The 12,535-nt window shown below is 56.1% G+C and overlaps 1 protein-coding gene across 1 annotated transcript; it reads left to right on the top strand.

The window, feature by feature from the left end:
* Window positions 1-182: 182 nt before the first annotated feature.
* Window positions 183-9,278, top strand: LOC103598721 (uroplakin-3a). Its single transcript, XM_008582769.1, has 6 exons — window positions 183-242; window positions 1,190-1,345; window positions 3,120-3,399; window positions 4,852-4,934; window positions 7,253-7,385; window positions 8,966-9,278. Exons 1-6 carry the CDS (start codon window positions 191-193, stop codon window positions 9,123-9,125), a joined length of 864 nt encoding a protein of 287 aa, XP_008580991.1. The 5' UTR covers window positions 183-190; the 3' UTR covers window positions 9,126-9,278.
* Window positions 9,279-12,535: the final 3,257 nt, after the last annotated feature.

Genomic DNA, 12,535 nt, shown 5'->3' with positions numbered 1-12,535 from the left:
CGGGCTGGGGGGGCCCGGGGCGGGGCGAGGAGGCCGCGGATTGGCCGGCGCGGGCCGGGGCGGGGCGCACCGAGGGCCCAGGCCAGCAGGTGCGCGGCGCGGGCGAGGCAGGTGCAGGTGCAGGTGCAGCTGGGCGGGCGAGCCAGGTGCAGGTGCGCGCGCCCCGCGCTTCTGCGGCGAGTCCCGGGCGATGCCTCCGCTCTGGGCCCTGCTGGCCCTCGGCTGCCTGCGGCTCGGCTCGGGTAAGCGGGGGATGAGAGGACGTCGCCGTGCCCAGGAGGACGAGCAGCTGTGTCCTGGGGCTTGCGCAGCCTGGACTCTGACCCTCCCGGGGGGACCAGAGAAGAACCTGCATGGGAAGTGGCATAGGGAACTTTATTACTCCAGGAATAGGAACCGATTCCTGGTGCCGGGGACCCAGATAATAATAACAGTAAGAGCCAACATTTATGAGCTTCCTCTGATGAGAATCCGAGGGCTCACGGAGGGCTGCAGCCCTGCCACGGGTGTTGCGAGAGACCAACACGCAGGGGCTGCTGGAGAGCAGAAAAGGGACCAGATCCAGACTCAGGGTGATGCCTGGACTGGGGGGATGGAGGGACATTGCGCCCGAGGGAGCACCGCAAGCAAGTTCAGGGAGGTGGGAGGCAGGGGGCCATCCTGGGAACCGCATCCTGGGCTGGAGCATGGGGTGAGCGGGGCGCTGGAGGGATGAAGCTGGAGACCCAGCGAAGCAAAGTCCAGAACTCAAGACCTCGCTGCCTTTCCAGAGAGGCTGGACTGCCTCAGAGGGCAGTGGGGGCCATAGAAGGGCCCTAGCAGGAGAGTGACACTGTCAGATTTGCATGTTAGAGAGCAGGGGGGGGGGGGCCTGTCCAGGTGCGAAGGGTGGGATGGAGGGGGTTGCTGAGTCAAGGGGGTGGAGAGAGGCTTCTTGGTGACCGAATGTCTGCAGGGGGAGAGAAGGCAGCAGTTTGGCCAAACTGCCTGGTTCCTGGTTAGGATGACCAAGTGTGGGACAGAGCTGCTGCCCACATCTCAGACAAATGCATGAGATGGCCCATGGGGAGAGTGGGCACACAGCCTGTGCTCAGTAACTGCATGCAGACATGTGTGGGTGGGCAGAGGATGCCCATGGGTGTGGACAGTTCTGCTGGGGGTCAGCTCTCGTCCTCATTGCCTCCTCCAGCTGTGAACCTCCAACCCCAACTGGCCAGTGTGACCTTCATCACCAACAACCCCACACTCACCACTGTGGCCTTGGAGAAGCCTCTCTGCATGTTTGACAGCTCAGAGGCCCTCACTGGCGACTACGAGGTCTACCTCCATGTCCTGGTCGACTTGGGTAAGGGTCTTGCTTCCCTTCAGCTGCTCCAAAAGAGGTTCTGACTTGTCCACAGGGAGGAGGGAAGGAGGCAGGTAGAGGGACGCACCATACCTGTAATTAAACAACCCATGCTCTTCTTCACAAACATGCAACACTCTGGGCCAGCCCTGGGCTGGGTGCTGTAGACATAGACTTGGTCCTTGCTCTGGAGGGGTATCTAGTCTAGTGGGGCCAATAACAGCACCAATCACTGAGTACATTCATCACACGAGGTGCTTTGCATACCTTAGAGCTAATACCTACAACCAGCTTGCAAGGTCACTATCACTGGTCCCCATTAGAGCCGGGAATTGAGGTTGAGAGATGTGGATCTGGAGCTCCCAGAGCTGGAGAGCAAACCCAGATCTCCCTGGTCCTCAAGCCCAAGTCCTTCCTGAGGCTTCCCAAGGTGGTTCTTTTTTTTTTTTTTTTTTTTTTGTCTTTTTTCGTGTCCGGCAACGGATCGCAACCCTCAGTGTCGCACCCCTACCGGACCGGGACCGGCAACGGGATCGCAAACCTCGGTGTTGCCCCCACACCTCGCTCAGCCAGTGAGCAGGAACCGGTCTGTATGTGGGATCTGAACCCTCGGCGGGAGCGCCACCACGCTCCCAAGCGGAGCACTGTAGCAGTGCGCCACCGGGCCGGCCCCAAGGTGGTTCAAGATCAGTGCTCACAAGGCAAAGCCAAGCATTCAGACCTGCTTAGACCTGCTCACTCTGGCCCAGCCTTGACCCCTTCACTGGTGGGAATCTGGGCTCCTAAGATAAGAACGCCAATGACAACCTCTTAGATTTCTAGCAACCAGTCTTTTCCAACATCTTATTCAGGGTTATCATTTTATCCTTTCAGCATACATTTATTGACTACCTACCTGTGCCCAATCTGTGGGTACTGCAGGGTATTTTTCTCCCATTTCACAGAAGACTGGAGTCCAGAGAGGTAGAGTAAGTTGTCTGACATCACCCAGTGTTTTAGTCCCTTTTGTGTTGCTATAACAGAAATACCTGAGACTGAGTAATTTATAAGGAAAAGAGGTTTATTTGGCTTATGATTCTGGGACAGCTGCATCTGGCACGGGCCTCATGCTGCTTCTACTCATGGCGGAAAGTGGCAGGCAGCTGGCGGGTAAAAGCAGATCACGTGGCAAGAGGAAGCAAGAGAGAGAGAGGAGGTGCCAGGGTCTTTTAAACAACCAGCTCTCGTGGGAACTAATAGAGCAAGAACTCACTCATTACTTCCCCCACCTAGGGAGAGCATTAATCCATTCATGAGGGATCTGTTCCCATAACTCAATCAGTTTCCAGCACTGCCACATTGGAGATCAGATTTCCACATGAGTTTTGGCTGGGACAACACCCAGTTTATAAGGAAGTGACCTGGGACCTGACACAGGTCCATCTGCCTGCCCATTATTTCCCATGTACCACATGACCCCCCTTTCTGTTTTACAGAGGAGGGAATCCAGGGCTCTCAAGGATGAGGTGACAAAGGCCTTTTGAGGTGGGGGATTACAGGAATATAACAAGATGAGGTGGGTGAGAACTGGACACAGTGGCCAAAGCAGGGAGATGTTCCTTGTCTGTCTCTCCCATTACACGGGGAGGACAGGGACTGAGCTTGCCCCGTGCCTGTGATCCCCGTGCCCAGCACAAGGATTGGGTAGAGAGGATGCTCAGGGGCATTTGGTGAATGACTGAGTGACCCTGAGCTGGAATGGCCAGGAACCTCACTCCCAGCACTGCCTCTGCAGCCAGCTTCAGGAATGCCTCCGTGCAGGACAGCACCAAGACCCCACTGAGCTCGACCTTCCAGCAAACCGAGGGTGGGAGGACAGGCCCCTACAGAGCCGTGGCCTTCGACCTGACCCCCTGCAGTGACCTGCCCAGCCTGGATGTCGTCAGGGATGTGTCACAGGCCTCGGAGATCCTAAATGCATACCTGGTCAGGGTGGGCGCAAATGGGACCTGCCTGTGGGACCCCAACTTCCAGGGCCTCTGCAACCCACCCCTGTCGGCGGCCACGGAGTACAGGTGGGTGTGAGCAGCCTTGAGGGACCAGCAGCCAAGCCCCAGCCCCAACTTGGGAAGACCCACCTGGGCCAAAGTGGGAGCAGCCACATTTCTCGAGAGCTTATGTGCTGGGACCATCCCAGGTCCCAAGTAGGCCGGGTTCCTAGGCGTACGGCCATGCACAGAGCCCGTGCTCAGAAGGGCCCCGCTTGGCTTAATGCTCTGCAATCATGTTTTCATTTTGCACTGGGCCCCCAAAATTATGCAGTGGCCCTGGCCCATCTCATGTGTGGAGGTCACCCACCCCCATTACCACCCCTGTTTGTTCTACAAGGAAGGAAACTGCTCCAGAGAGGGACGGTGGCCTGGCGAAAAGCCACAGCCCAGCATGAACTAGCGCCCCCGGAAGGCCTTTCTTTCCACATCCCATCTTTACCTCTGCTTTTTCCTGCCTCCTTCCAGTAAGCCCACCTGTTGCCCACCCCCTCCACAGCAGGTCCCCCAATTCATTTCCACACATGTTTCCTTATCCATGCATAAACATCTTGTCCAGCAGGGGTCTTACCTGGTGCCAAAGCCTCGGGTTACCCCCACTCTAGTTACCATTGAGATGCTTAGGTTGGGGGTTTCTGCAGTTTCCAGGCCCCATTTGGGACTGAGACCATCACCCACCTCCTGTCCTCTCCGAGGGATTTCTCCCTCCCTTGGCCTCAGCTGCTGGGCAGGGCAAGGGTCCCTGCTCTCTGCTCAACTCCAGTCCTTTACCTCTGACCTTGTCTTAATGTGGGAAAACCGCCCCCTCCACTTACAAGCCCACCCTGCCTCGGGGACTCTGGAGTTCTCATCTTGGAACAGAAAAAAAGGGATTTAGCAAGACACTGGCTGCTACAGAGAGTTTAAGGGTCTTATTTTTCTTAAGTGTTAAACTGCAGGCCGTAGACTTCTTGGTCCTCAGAACATGCATCACTTTAAACTGCGTGAGACCTTAAGTAGGCTGCGGGTATTGTGTACCGTATTGCCCGACGTTCTTTTGTGATTAGGAACACTTGTTTGGGGGTTTCTGTGCTGAAAATGCAGCCCGTATTCAAGGTCAGTGGGGTGGATGATGGCGATTATTCCATTCTTTAAGTCCCCTTTGTGATACCAAGGGCCGGGCTTGGCACAGTGGAGGACAGACGGGTTAATAGTCAGCAAACGCGCCACGTGTGTTACATAAGATAGAGACGTGCGGGCACTCCCGGAGGGGGACCTAGAGGAGGGGCTGCTGACTCTGAAGGCTTCGTGGAGGAGGTGGCATCTAAGCTGGGGAAGGGTCCAGAGGGTCACATGTGGCCAAGGTGCTGGTGCCAAGTTGAGCACCATCCTGTTGCCCATAGCCCACCCAGTGGCCGTCCACTTTTCCATCTCCTGGAAGTCCCCCCACTCTCCCTCCCCTCCGGCCACCCTACTCACCCTCACTGCATCCCCTTCCAGGTTCAAGTACGTCCTTGTCAATATGTCCACGGGCTTGGTTCAGGACCAGACCCTATGGTCGGACCCCATCCGCACCAGACGGCGTAAGTCGAGGGTGGGCTGGGAGTGCTCCCCAGGAGGACCCAGGCAGGCGGGGTCAGGCACAGACCATGGGAACGAAGACACTCTGTCACTCCGAAGAGCCTCCTGGACACACACGGGCCCTGGGCCCAGGACTAAAATGCACGTTAAGGTTACTTAGCCTGGGCTGGCCCGGTGGTGCACTGCTACAGTGCGCCACTTGGGAGCGTGGTGGCGCTCCCGCCGAGGGTTCAGATCCCACATACAGACCGGTTCCCGCTCACTGGCTGAGCGAGGTGTGGGAGCAACACTGAGGGTTGCGATCCTGTTGCCGGTCCCGGTCCGGTACGGGCACGACACTGAGGGTTGCGATCCATTGCCGGACACGAAAAAAGAAAAAAAGGAAAAAAAAAAAAAAAAAGGTTACATAGCCTGGACTGGCTGCTTCCCTTCTGTCCCTGAGGGCCAGGCGTGGTAACAGGGCAGGGCGAGGACTTGGTGGCGTCTGACTGAAGTCAGACTCTCCAGCCCTTACAGGAAGGGCATTTGCCTCAGAGGGGCACATAGCTCATCCCGAATTTAGACCATAAGTGGCTCCCGTGTTGAATCCTCATGACGACACAGTGCAGGATGGTTGTGAAGGTGACCACCGAGGTGAAGGCGGCAACAGGGGGACCCGCCCACCTCTGCCTGCTCCCAGAGCTGGGGCCGCTCTCCTGCAGTGGGGGGGCCTGGACAGGAGGGCAGTCGTGCTGCCTGCGGCCCTTGCTTGCCTGGGGCCCGTGCCTGCCTGCGGCCTTTGCTCGCCTGTGGCCTTCGCTTGCCTGCAGCCCGTGCACCACCGAGGTGAAGGCGGCAACAGGGGGACCCGCCCACCTCTGCCTGCTCCCAGAGCTGGGGCCGCTCTCCTGCAGTGGGGGGGCCTGGACAGGAGGGCAGTCGTGCTGCCTGCGGCCCTTGCTTGCCTGGGGCCCGTGCCTGCCTGCGGCCTTTGCTTGCCTGTGGCCTGTGCCTGCCTGCGGCTGTACCTGCCTGCGGCCTTTGCTTACCTGCGGCCTTTGCTTGCCTGGGGCCCGTGCCTGCCTGGGGCCCGTGCCTGGCTGCGGCCCTTGCTTGCCTGCGACCTGCCCCTCCCTCTTCAGGCCTTGCTAAGCATTAGGCACCTTGGAAGGGATTTCCCAGGGTCATTGCTCCCCTCCCACCCCACCCGGCCCCAGGAAGAGACTGGGACTGCTGCTATGGCAGGGAGCCGGCCTTCACCTGCGGGGCCTCCTGCCCAGTGCCCCCCCCAGCAGACAAGTGGGAGCCCCGAGGGGCAGCCTGAGGTCACACACCAGCGAGCGGTGTGTATGTGTGCATGGTGTGTGTATGAGTGTGTGGTATGTGAGTGTGTGTGTGTGGTATGTGAGTGTGTGTGTGTGATGTGTGTGTGTGTGGCGCGTGGGGTGTGTGTGGGAGGTGTATGGGGTGTGTGTGGCGTGTGGGGTGTGTTGTACTTGTGTTGAGTGTGAGAGTGTGTTTGGGGTGACTCTCCTGTCCTCACTCCCTGCCCCTTCCTCCTGTGGCATTCCCATGCCACATACTCCCAGTGAAGCAGCCTTGGGACCCTTGGGACTGAGGGTCCTGACTCCAAGCCCAGCCTCTGGCCCTCACTATTATGAGCCCTTCAGGACCTCAGTTTCCTCATCTGAGAAGTGGGAAGAAACATTGCCCAGCCTTGCCGGCAGTGTTCCTCTGGAAAACCCAGACGGAAACAGTAGGCCTCCCTCTCCTGGGGCAGGACCTCAGGGCTCGTCTGTGGGGACAGTGTGCACCTTGGGACCAGGCCGCCCTGGGCTTGAGCCTGAATTCTGTGTGTCCTCAGATGGGGACTCAGTCTCCCTGAGTGCAGCGAGTGAGCTGCAGAACTGGGGTTTCCAGGGGGTTGCCTGGGACAACCTGCTCATCGTAGGACCTATAAATTGTTCACATAGTTCCCGAAGGGTGACGCCAGCCAGAGGACAGTGAGAGACACAGGCCACCAGCCCCACAGACCAGGGCCTTTACTGCTCTTTGTTTTAATTTTTATAATCTGTATCCATCCATCTTCCCAGAAGACTCACGTCAGTTTGATGATTTAAAATTAAGAGGAAGAGGCCACAAAGAAAGTTGAGAAGTGGGATGTGGGGCCAACTAGGTGATTGTGCCTGGAACGTGGGAGGAGCCAGTCACTGAGCTGGGTCCCCAGTTCACCCCTGGATTCCCGGCAGCCAGGGTGGGGGAGGGGCACCTGCTGCGTCCCTGGGAGGCGGCCACGGGCGGCTCAGCATCTGGGGGTAACCAGGCTGGGGTCCCGCTACAGTGACCCCGTACTCGTCCATCGACACGTGGCCAGGCCGGCGGAGTGGAGGCATGATTGTCATCACTTCCATCCTGGGCTCCCTGCCATTCTTCCTGCTCCTGGGCTTTGCTGGTGCCATCGTCCTCAGCCTGGCGTGAGTACCTGCCAGCTGGGAGGTCCTCTAAGCCTGGGGGGCAGGGGAGCTAACTTCCACCCTGGGCGGTGGGGGTGTCTGGTGAAGCGGAGCAGAGCTCTGGGATTTCCAAGCTGGAGGGCTTTCAAGGTCAAGTCCTTCAACTGGGGCGAGGAGCTCAGCACCTGGGCTAAGTGAGCGTCAGCAGATTCGGATCTTGGCTCTGATGCTTAGTTGTGCAACCTTGGACACGGTGTATTATCCTTCCATTCCTCGGTTTCCTCATCTGGAATATTATTCACCCCATGGAGTCGTGAAGGTTAAGTGAAATTATCCCTATAAAGTCCTCAGGGCAGTGCCTGGGAACTCAACAAATATGTTTTTGTCACTATTACAATTCACTCGAGGTACAGATGGGGAAACTGAGGCCTGGGGTGGGGGACGGGGAGGGTGACCAAAGCCACACAGCCTAGGACTGGAACCCAGATCTTCTGACTCCACGAACACCTCTGGTTTGCCTCTGCTTTGACATAGAACGCGAGGTCTCCCGTGGGCTGTCCTTGAGCCGCTGCCAGGTGTGAAGGCAGGCGAGCTCACACTAGGACCTGCAGGACCGAGCGGGGCATGAGGAGGCCAGAGCACACCCTGCCCGGAGCTTCAGGGTGGGCTTCCTGGAGGAAGGATCAGCGTGGGCAAACCCTCATCAGGACAGGGATGACTCAGTCACGTGCGGGGTGCTCCTGAGTGAAAGGGAGGGGGCCCCACGGGGCTTTGAAGACCGAGAGGGGACCCAGTGGGGGTGAGGGGAGCAGATGGAAAAGCTTCCTGCAGTAGGTGTCGTTAAGTGCATACTTGGTGACTGGCCAGGCAGGAAAAGTAATGCAGTGGGGGAGGGGACAGTGACCTTGGAAATCAGGCTGTTCTCTGACATTCAAGTTAATAAAAACAGAAATAATAGATGACATCAGCCACCAAGAGACTCCTCTGCCTGGCAGAACCTGGTAGCGATCCGAACACGGTTATGTCCCTCCCTCCGTTTGGGCAGCGCACTATTCTGACACCAAGGCCCTGTCATCTGAATAGCCTCACTCTTCAGTTTATCCTTTCTACCACCCCACCCTGTCACCAAACTGCCCACCGTTGCCGCAGATGCCCCCCGGCCCTCCTACCTCACGCCTGCCTGTTCACCCCACGCCTGGAATGCCTCTCTGCCCCTGACACTCCTCTTTTAAGACCAGATTAGCTGCCCCGTCATCCAGTGCCTTCTTGTGGCTGTCACCTGGATTTGTCCCTTTGGGGTGGTCATTGTTTCGGTCTATCTCCCCATACAATCTTGGCTCTCTGGAGACACGAGAAATGGCCTCAAATTGTCCAGCTCACAGTAAGACCTACAAATGGTTTGTTCACATAGTTCCAAAAGGGTGACACTCCTTATTCCCAGGGCCTGGCACGTGGTCAGTGCTCCAGAAAGATCGGTGGGTTGGATAAATGCCTAAGACAACATCCGTGAAAGCAATGTTCAAGTGTGAAGGCCTCCGACCGCTAAGGGAGTTTGGGTTTCCCTGCTCCTGTAATCCTGCTCTCTCCACCCCCTTGGCCAGGGACATGAGGAGTTCCGATGGGGAAATGACGCACGACTCCCAGATCACGCAGGAGGCTCTCCCCAACACACTGGGGACCTCGGAGCCTTCTTATACGTCTGTGAACCGGGGGCCGCCCCTGGACAGGGCCGAGGTGTATTCCAGCAAGCTCCAGGACTGAGCCGAGCACCACCCCCGGGCGACAGCATCCTCCCCGCTGGCAGGGATTTTGTGGGTTTTGCAGCAGCTGGCATTCATGCCCTGACTGGACAGGAGGTGAAACACGGTGTGTTGGTCCAAGTGCAGAAAAACTCTTAATAAAATCTTCCCAAGATTTTGAGTTCAGTAATTTACAGAATGAATGAGTAGGTAAATGAATGAATGAACTGATGTCATATTGAGGGGCTAGATTGTTTTTCAAGAAGGTAAAAGCTGTGGTGCTGAGGGCTGAGTTGGAACCCAGGGCTCACTTGACACCCTGGCCCTGAGTCTAGGTCTCGTCTGCCAAATGGGCTGGCGGAAAAGGTTAGTTTCCAAGGTCATGCTCACCTGTGTTCCCTCACTGCTTCCCTGAGGACCCCTCCGGCTGGGATACAGGGAAGGGCTGGCTCCTCCTGGCCCCTCAGTGAGCTTCCAGTCCAGCAGGAAGACAAGGGACGGGTGACTCAGACACAATACATGTGAGATAAACACCATAGTGGGCAGAAGATTCATGTCACACAGGAGGGGTGCCAAGTCTGCTGGGGAAGGGTGAAGGGCTGCCCCAGTCCAGGGACTCAATTCAAAGACTCAATTCTCTCTTCTGAGCCAGGTGGAAGGACTGCTTCCCCTTTTGGGGTGTACAAAAGTCACAGTGCCACTTCCTGATACTGAAAGAAGATATTTGTCAGAGCGGGGTTAGTTTAAGCAGAAATGCCACCTAACAGCTGCAAGGAAGTCTGCCCTAGCAGGCTGGCAGGTGTCTGAGTGAGCCAGACTCTCCCTCCAGGGCCACCGTTATGGTCTGAATGTCTGTGTTCCCCCAAATTCACGTGTTGAAATCCTAACCCTCAGGCTGGCCAATGTCAGTTGTTAGAGTGTGGTGCTGTAACACCAGGTCAAGGGTTCAGATCCCCGTACCAGCCAGCTGCCAAAAAAAAAAAAAAAAAAAGAGAAATCCTAACCCTCAATGTGGTGGTATTAGGAGGTGGGGCCTTAGGATGGTGATGAGGTCATGAGGGTGGAGTCCTCATGAATGGGTTCAGTGCCCTTAGGAGAGACACCCCAGGGAGCTCTCTCACCCTCTTTCTGTGATAATGTGTCGAGAAGTTGCAGTCTGCAACCTGGGAGAGGGCTGTGTTAGGCCGTTTTCTATTGCTCATAACAGAATACCTGAAACTGGGTAATTCATAAATAAGTGAAATTTATTCTCCCAGTTTTGGAGGCTGGGAAGTCCAAGGTCTAGGGGGTGCATCCGGTGAGGGCCGTCTGCCTGGTGGGGACACTCTGCAGAGTCCCGAGGTGATGCAGGTTATCACGTGGCAAGAATGGCAGGCGCATTTTTACCTGCTCTCCTTATGAAGCCACGGGTCCACACCCGTGGTAACCCACAAAACCATTAACCCATTAATCCATGAATGGATTAACCCATTCTTGAGGACATAGTCCTCATGATCCAATTACCTCAAAGGCCCTGCCTTTCAAATGCCATATTGGGGATTAGGTTCCAACATGAGCCTGGGGGGACATTCAAACCACAGCAAGGGCCCTCCCCAGAAACCATGCTGACACCCTGATCTCAGACTTGCGGCCTCCGCAACTGTGAGAAGTAAATTTCTCCCAGTCTACAGTACTTTTTTATAGCAGTCTGAACTGACCCAAACAGGGATGGATTCTGAGACAGGCAGCACATCCCTTAAAGAGGCAGAAGCCCTGGAAAGAACTTAAAGGCAGGGAGGGGTCTGCAAAAGCCAGAGCAGAGTCAGTTAGGGTGGGAGGAATAGCGGGTGCTCAGAGGAGCCGAGTCCCTGGGCAGTGGGAACAGGAGGAGGGAGTGGTGGGTGCTGATCCTGAGAGGGCACCTGGCTGGATGTGCCCTGGACACCCTGATCCCTCGAGATCATCTCCTAGGCCCCCTGAGGCTGGCCTCGGCAGCCACTGGAATTCACACTTCCTCCATCCCCGAGTATCCTCACAGAACCCTCCTTTCTTCAGGGGAGATCTTCTAGCTCTTCTCCCTAAGAATCCCTGCAGCAGCAGAGAGGAAGGGCAGAGCTGCTTTGAAGTCTGCCACTGTCAGAAGTTCATGCAAATTTTGCATTCACATGTCTGTGTTTATTTATTTTGTAATTGAGGCGATCACAGTTGTCCCCAATTCCCTATCAAGGAAACCAGGGCCCTGTTAAAGGTCACACAACAGGGAAGTGGCTGCAGACCCAATGCAGGCTCCGGGGAGGCTGGAGGAAAAAGAGGGCAGAGGAGGCCAAGCCCAGCAGCACTGTCCTGGATGGGGCTGGGAGCTCCCTGAGACTTAGTGTCCCCAGTTTCAAGTGACCGCACAACCCCAACGCCCATGAGATGGTGTGGGGAGCTTGGAGACGGCCCAGCTGATTCACTAGTGATGTCTATGGATTGTGTGGTCAGGGGTGGGTCCTCATCTCCAAGGAGACTGCAAGGAGACAGGACTGCAAAATGTAGATGGAATCCATCAGGGTGCTTGATTTTGCTGTCAGAAAATCCAAGCCAAAGATGTTCAAACAATCCTGGCTTTATTATTCCTCCAAACAAGAAGTCCACGTGTAAGAAGGTTCTAGATTGGCCAGTTCAGGGTTCAGTGACACCAACAGTACATCAACAAAGACCTGCAAGCCTTCCCAGTTTCTGACCTGTTTGGCAGCCATGTAAGTCCTCATGGTCCCAAACTGGCTGCTGTGGCACCATGAGTCCCATGTCCCACCATGATACCCCCAAGACCCAGATGGCATCCAGCAAAGATGGGGGCTGTGTCATTCACATTATCATGCAATTTTCTTTCTTTCTTTTTTTTTTCCTTTTTGTCTTTTTCCGTGTCCGGCAACGGATCGCAACCCTCAGTGTTGCCCCCGTACCGGACCGGGGACCGGCAACGGGATTGCAACCCTCGGTGTTGCTCCCGCGCCTCGCTCAGCCAGTGAGCGGGAACCGGCCTGTATGCGGGATCCGAACCCTCGGGCAGGAGCACCACCGCGATTCCCAAGCGGCGCACCATCCAGTGCGCCACCGGGCCGGCCCCAAAATTAACCATTTTAAAGTGAACAGTTCCGTGGCATATAGTCCATTCGCAATGTTATGCAAACACCACCTCTGTCTGGTTTCAAAATATTTCATCTCCGCAAAAGGAAACCCATACCTATTAAGCAGCCACTTCTTATCTCTCGTCCCCCTAACCCCTGCAACCACCAATCTGCGTTCTGTCTCCATGGATTTACCTATTCTGGATGTTTATGTAGGGGGAGTCCCACTTGTACAGCATGTGGCCATCTGTGTCTGCCTTCTTTGACTGAGCATAATGTTTTCTTTTTTTTTTTTTTAAAAGATGACCAGTAAGGGGATCTTAACCCTTGACTTGGTGTT

The sequence above is a fragment of the Galeopterus variegatus genome, unplaced genomic scaffold (genome assembly GCF_000696425.1).
Source record: "Galeopterus variegatus unplaced genomic scaffold, G_variegatus-3.0.2 Scaffold2719, whole genome shotgun sequence".
NCBI lineage: Eukaryota > Metazoa > Chordata > Mammalia > Dermoptera > Cynocephalidae > Galeopterus > Galeopterus variegatus.
Note: the sequence above shows the minus strand (reverse complement) of the source record. Positions and strands in the feature narration are given on the sequence as shown.

Excerpts from the sequence above, each read along its gene's own strand:
- LOC103598721 (XM_008582769.1), top strand. The coding sequence starts at position 191 with ATGCCTCCGCTCTGGGCCCTGCTGGCCCTCGGCTGCCTGCGGCTCGGC. Across the intron at positions 243-1,189 it reads CTGCCTGCGGCTCGGCTCGG|CTGTGAACCTCCAACCCCAA; the intron begins GTAAGCGGGGGA and ends TGCCTCCTCCAG. Across the intron at positions 1,346-3,119 it reads CCATGTCCTGGTCGACTTGG|CCAGCTTCAGGAATGCCTCC; the intron begins GTAAGGGTCTTG and ends CTGCCTCTGCAG.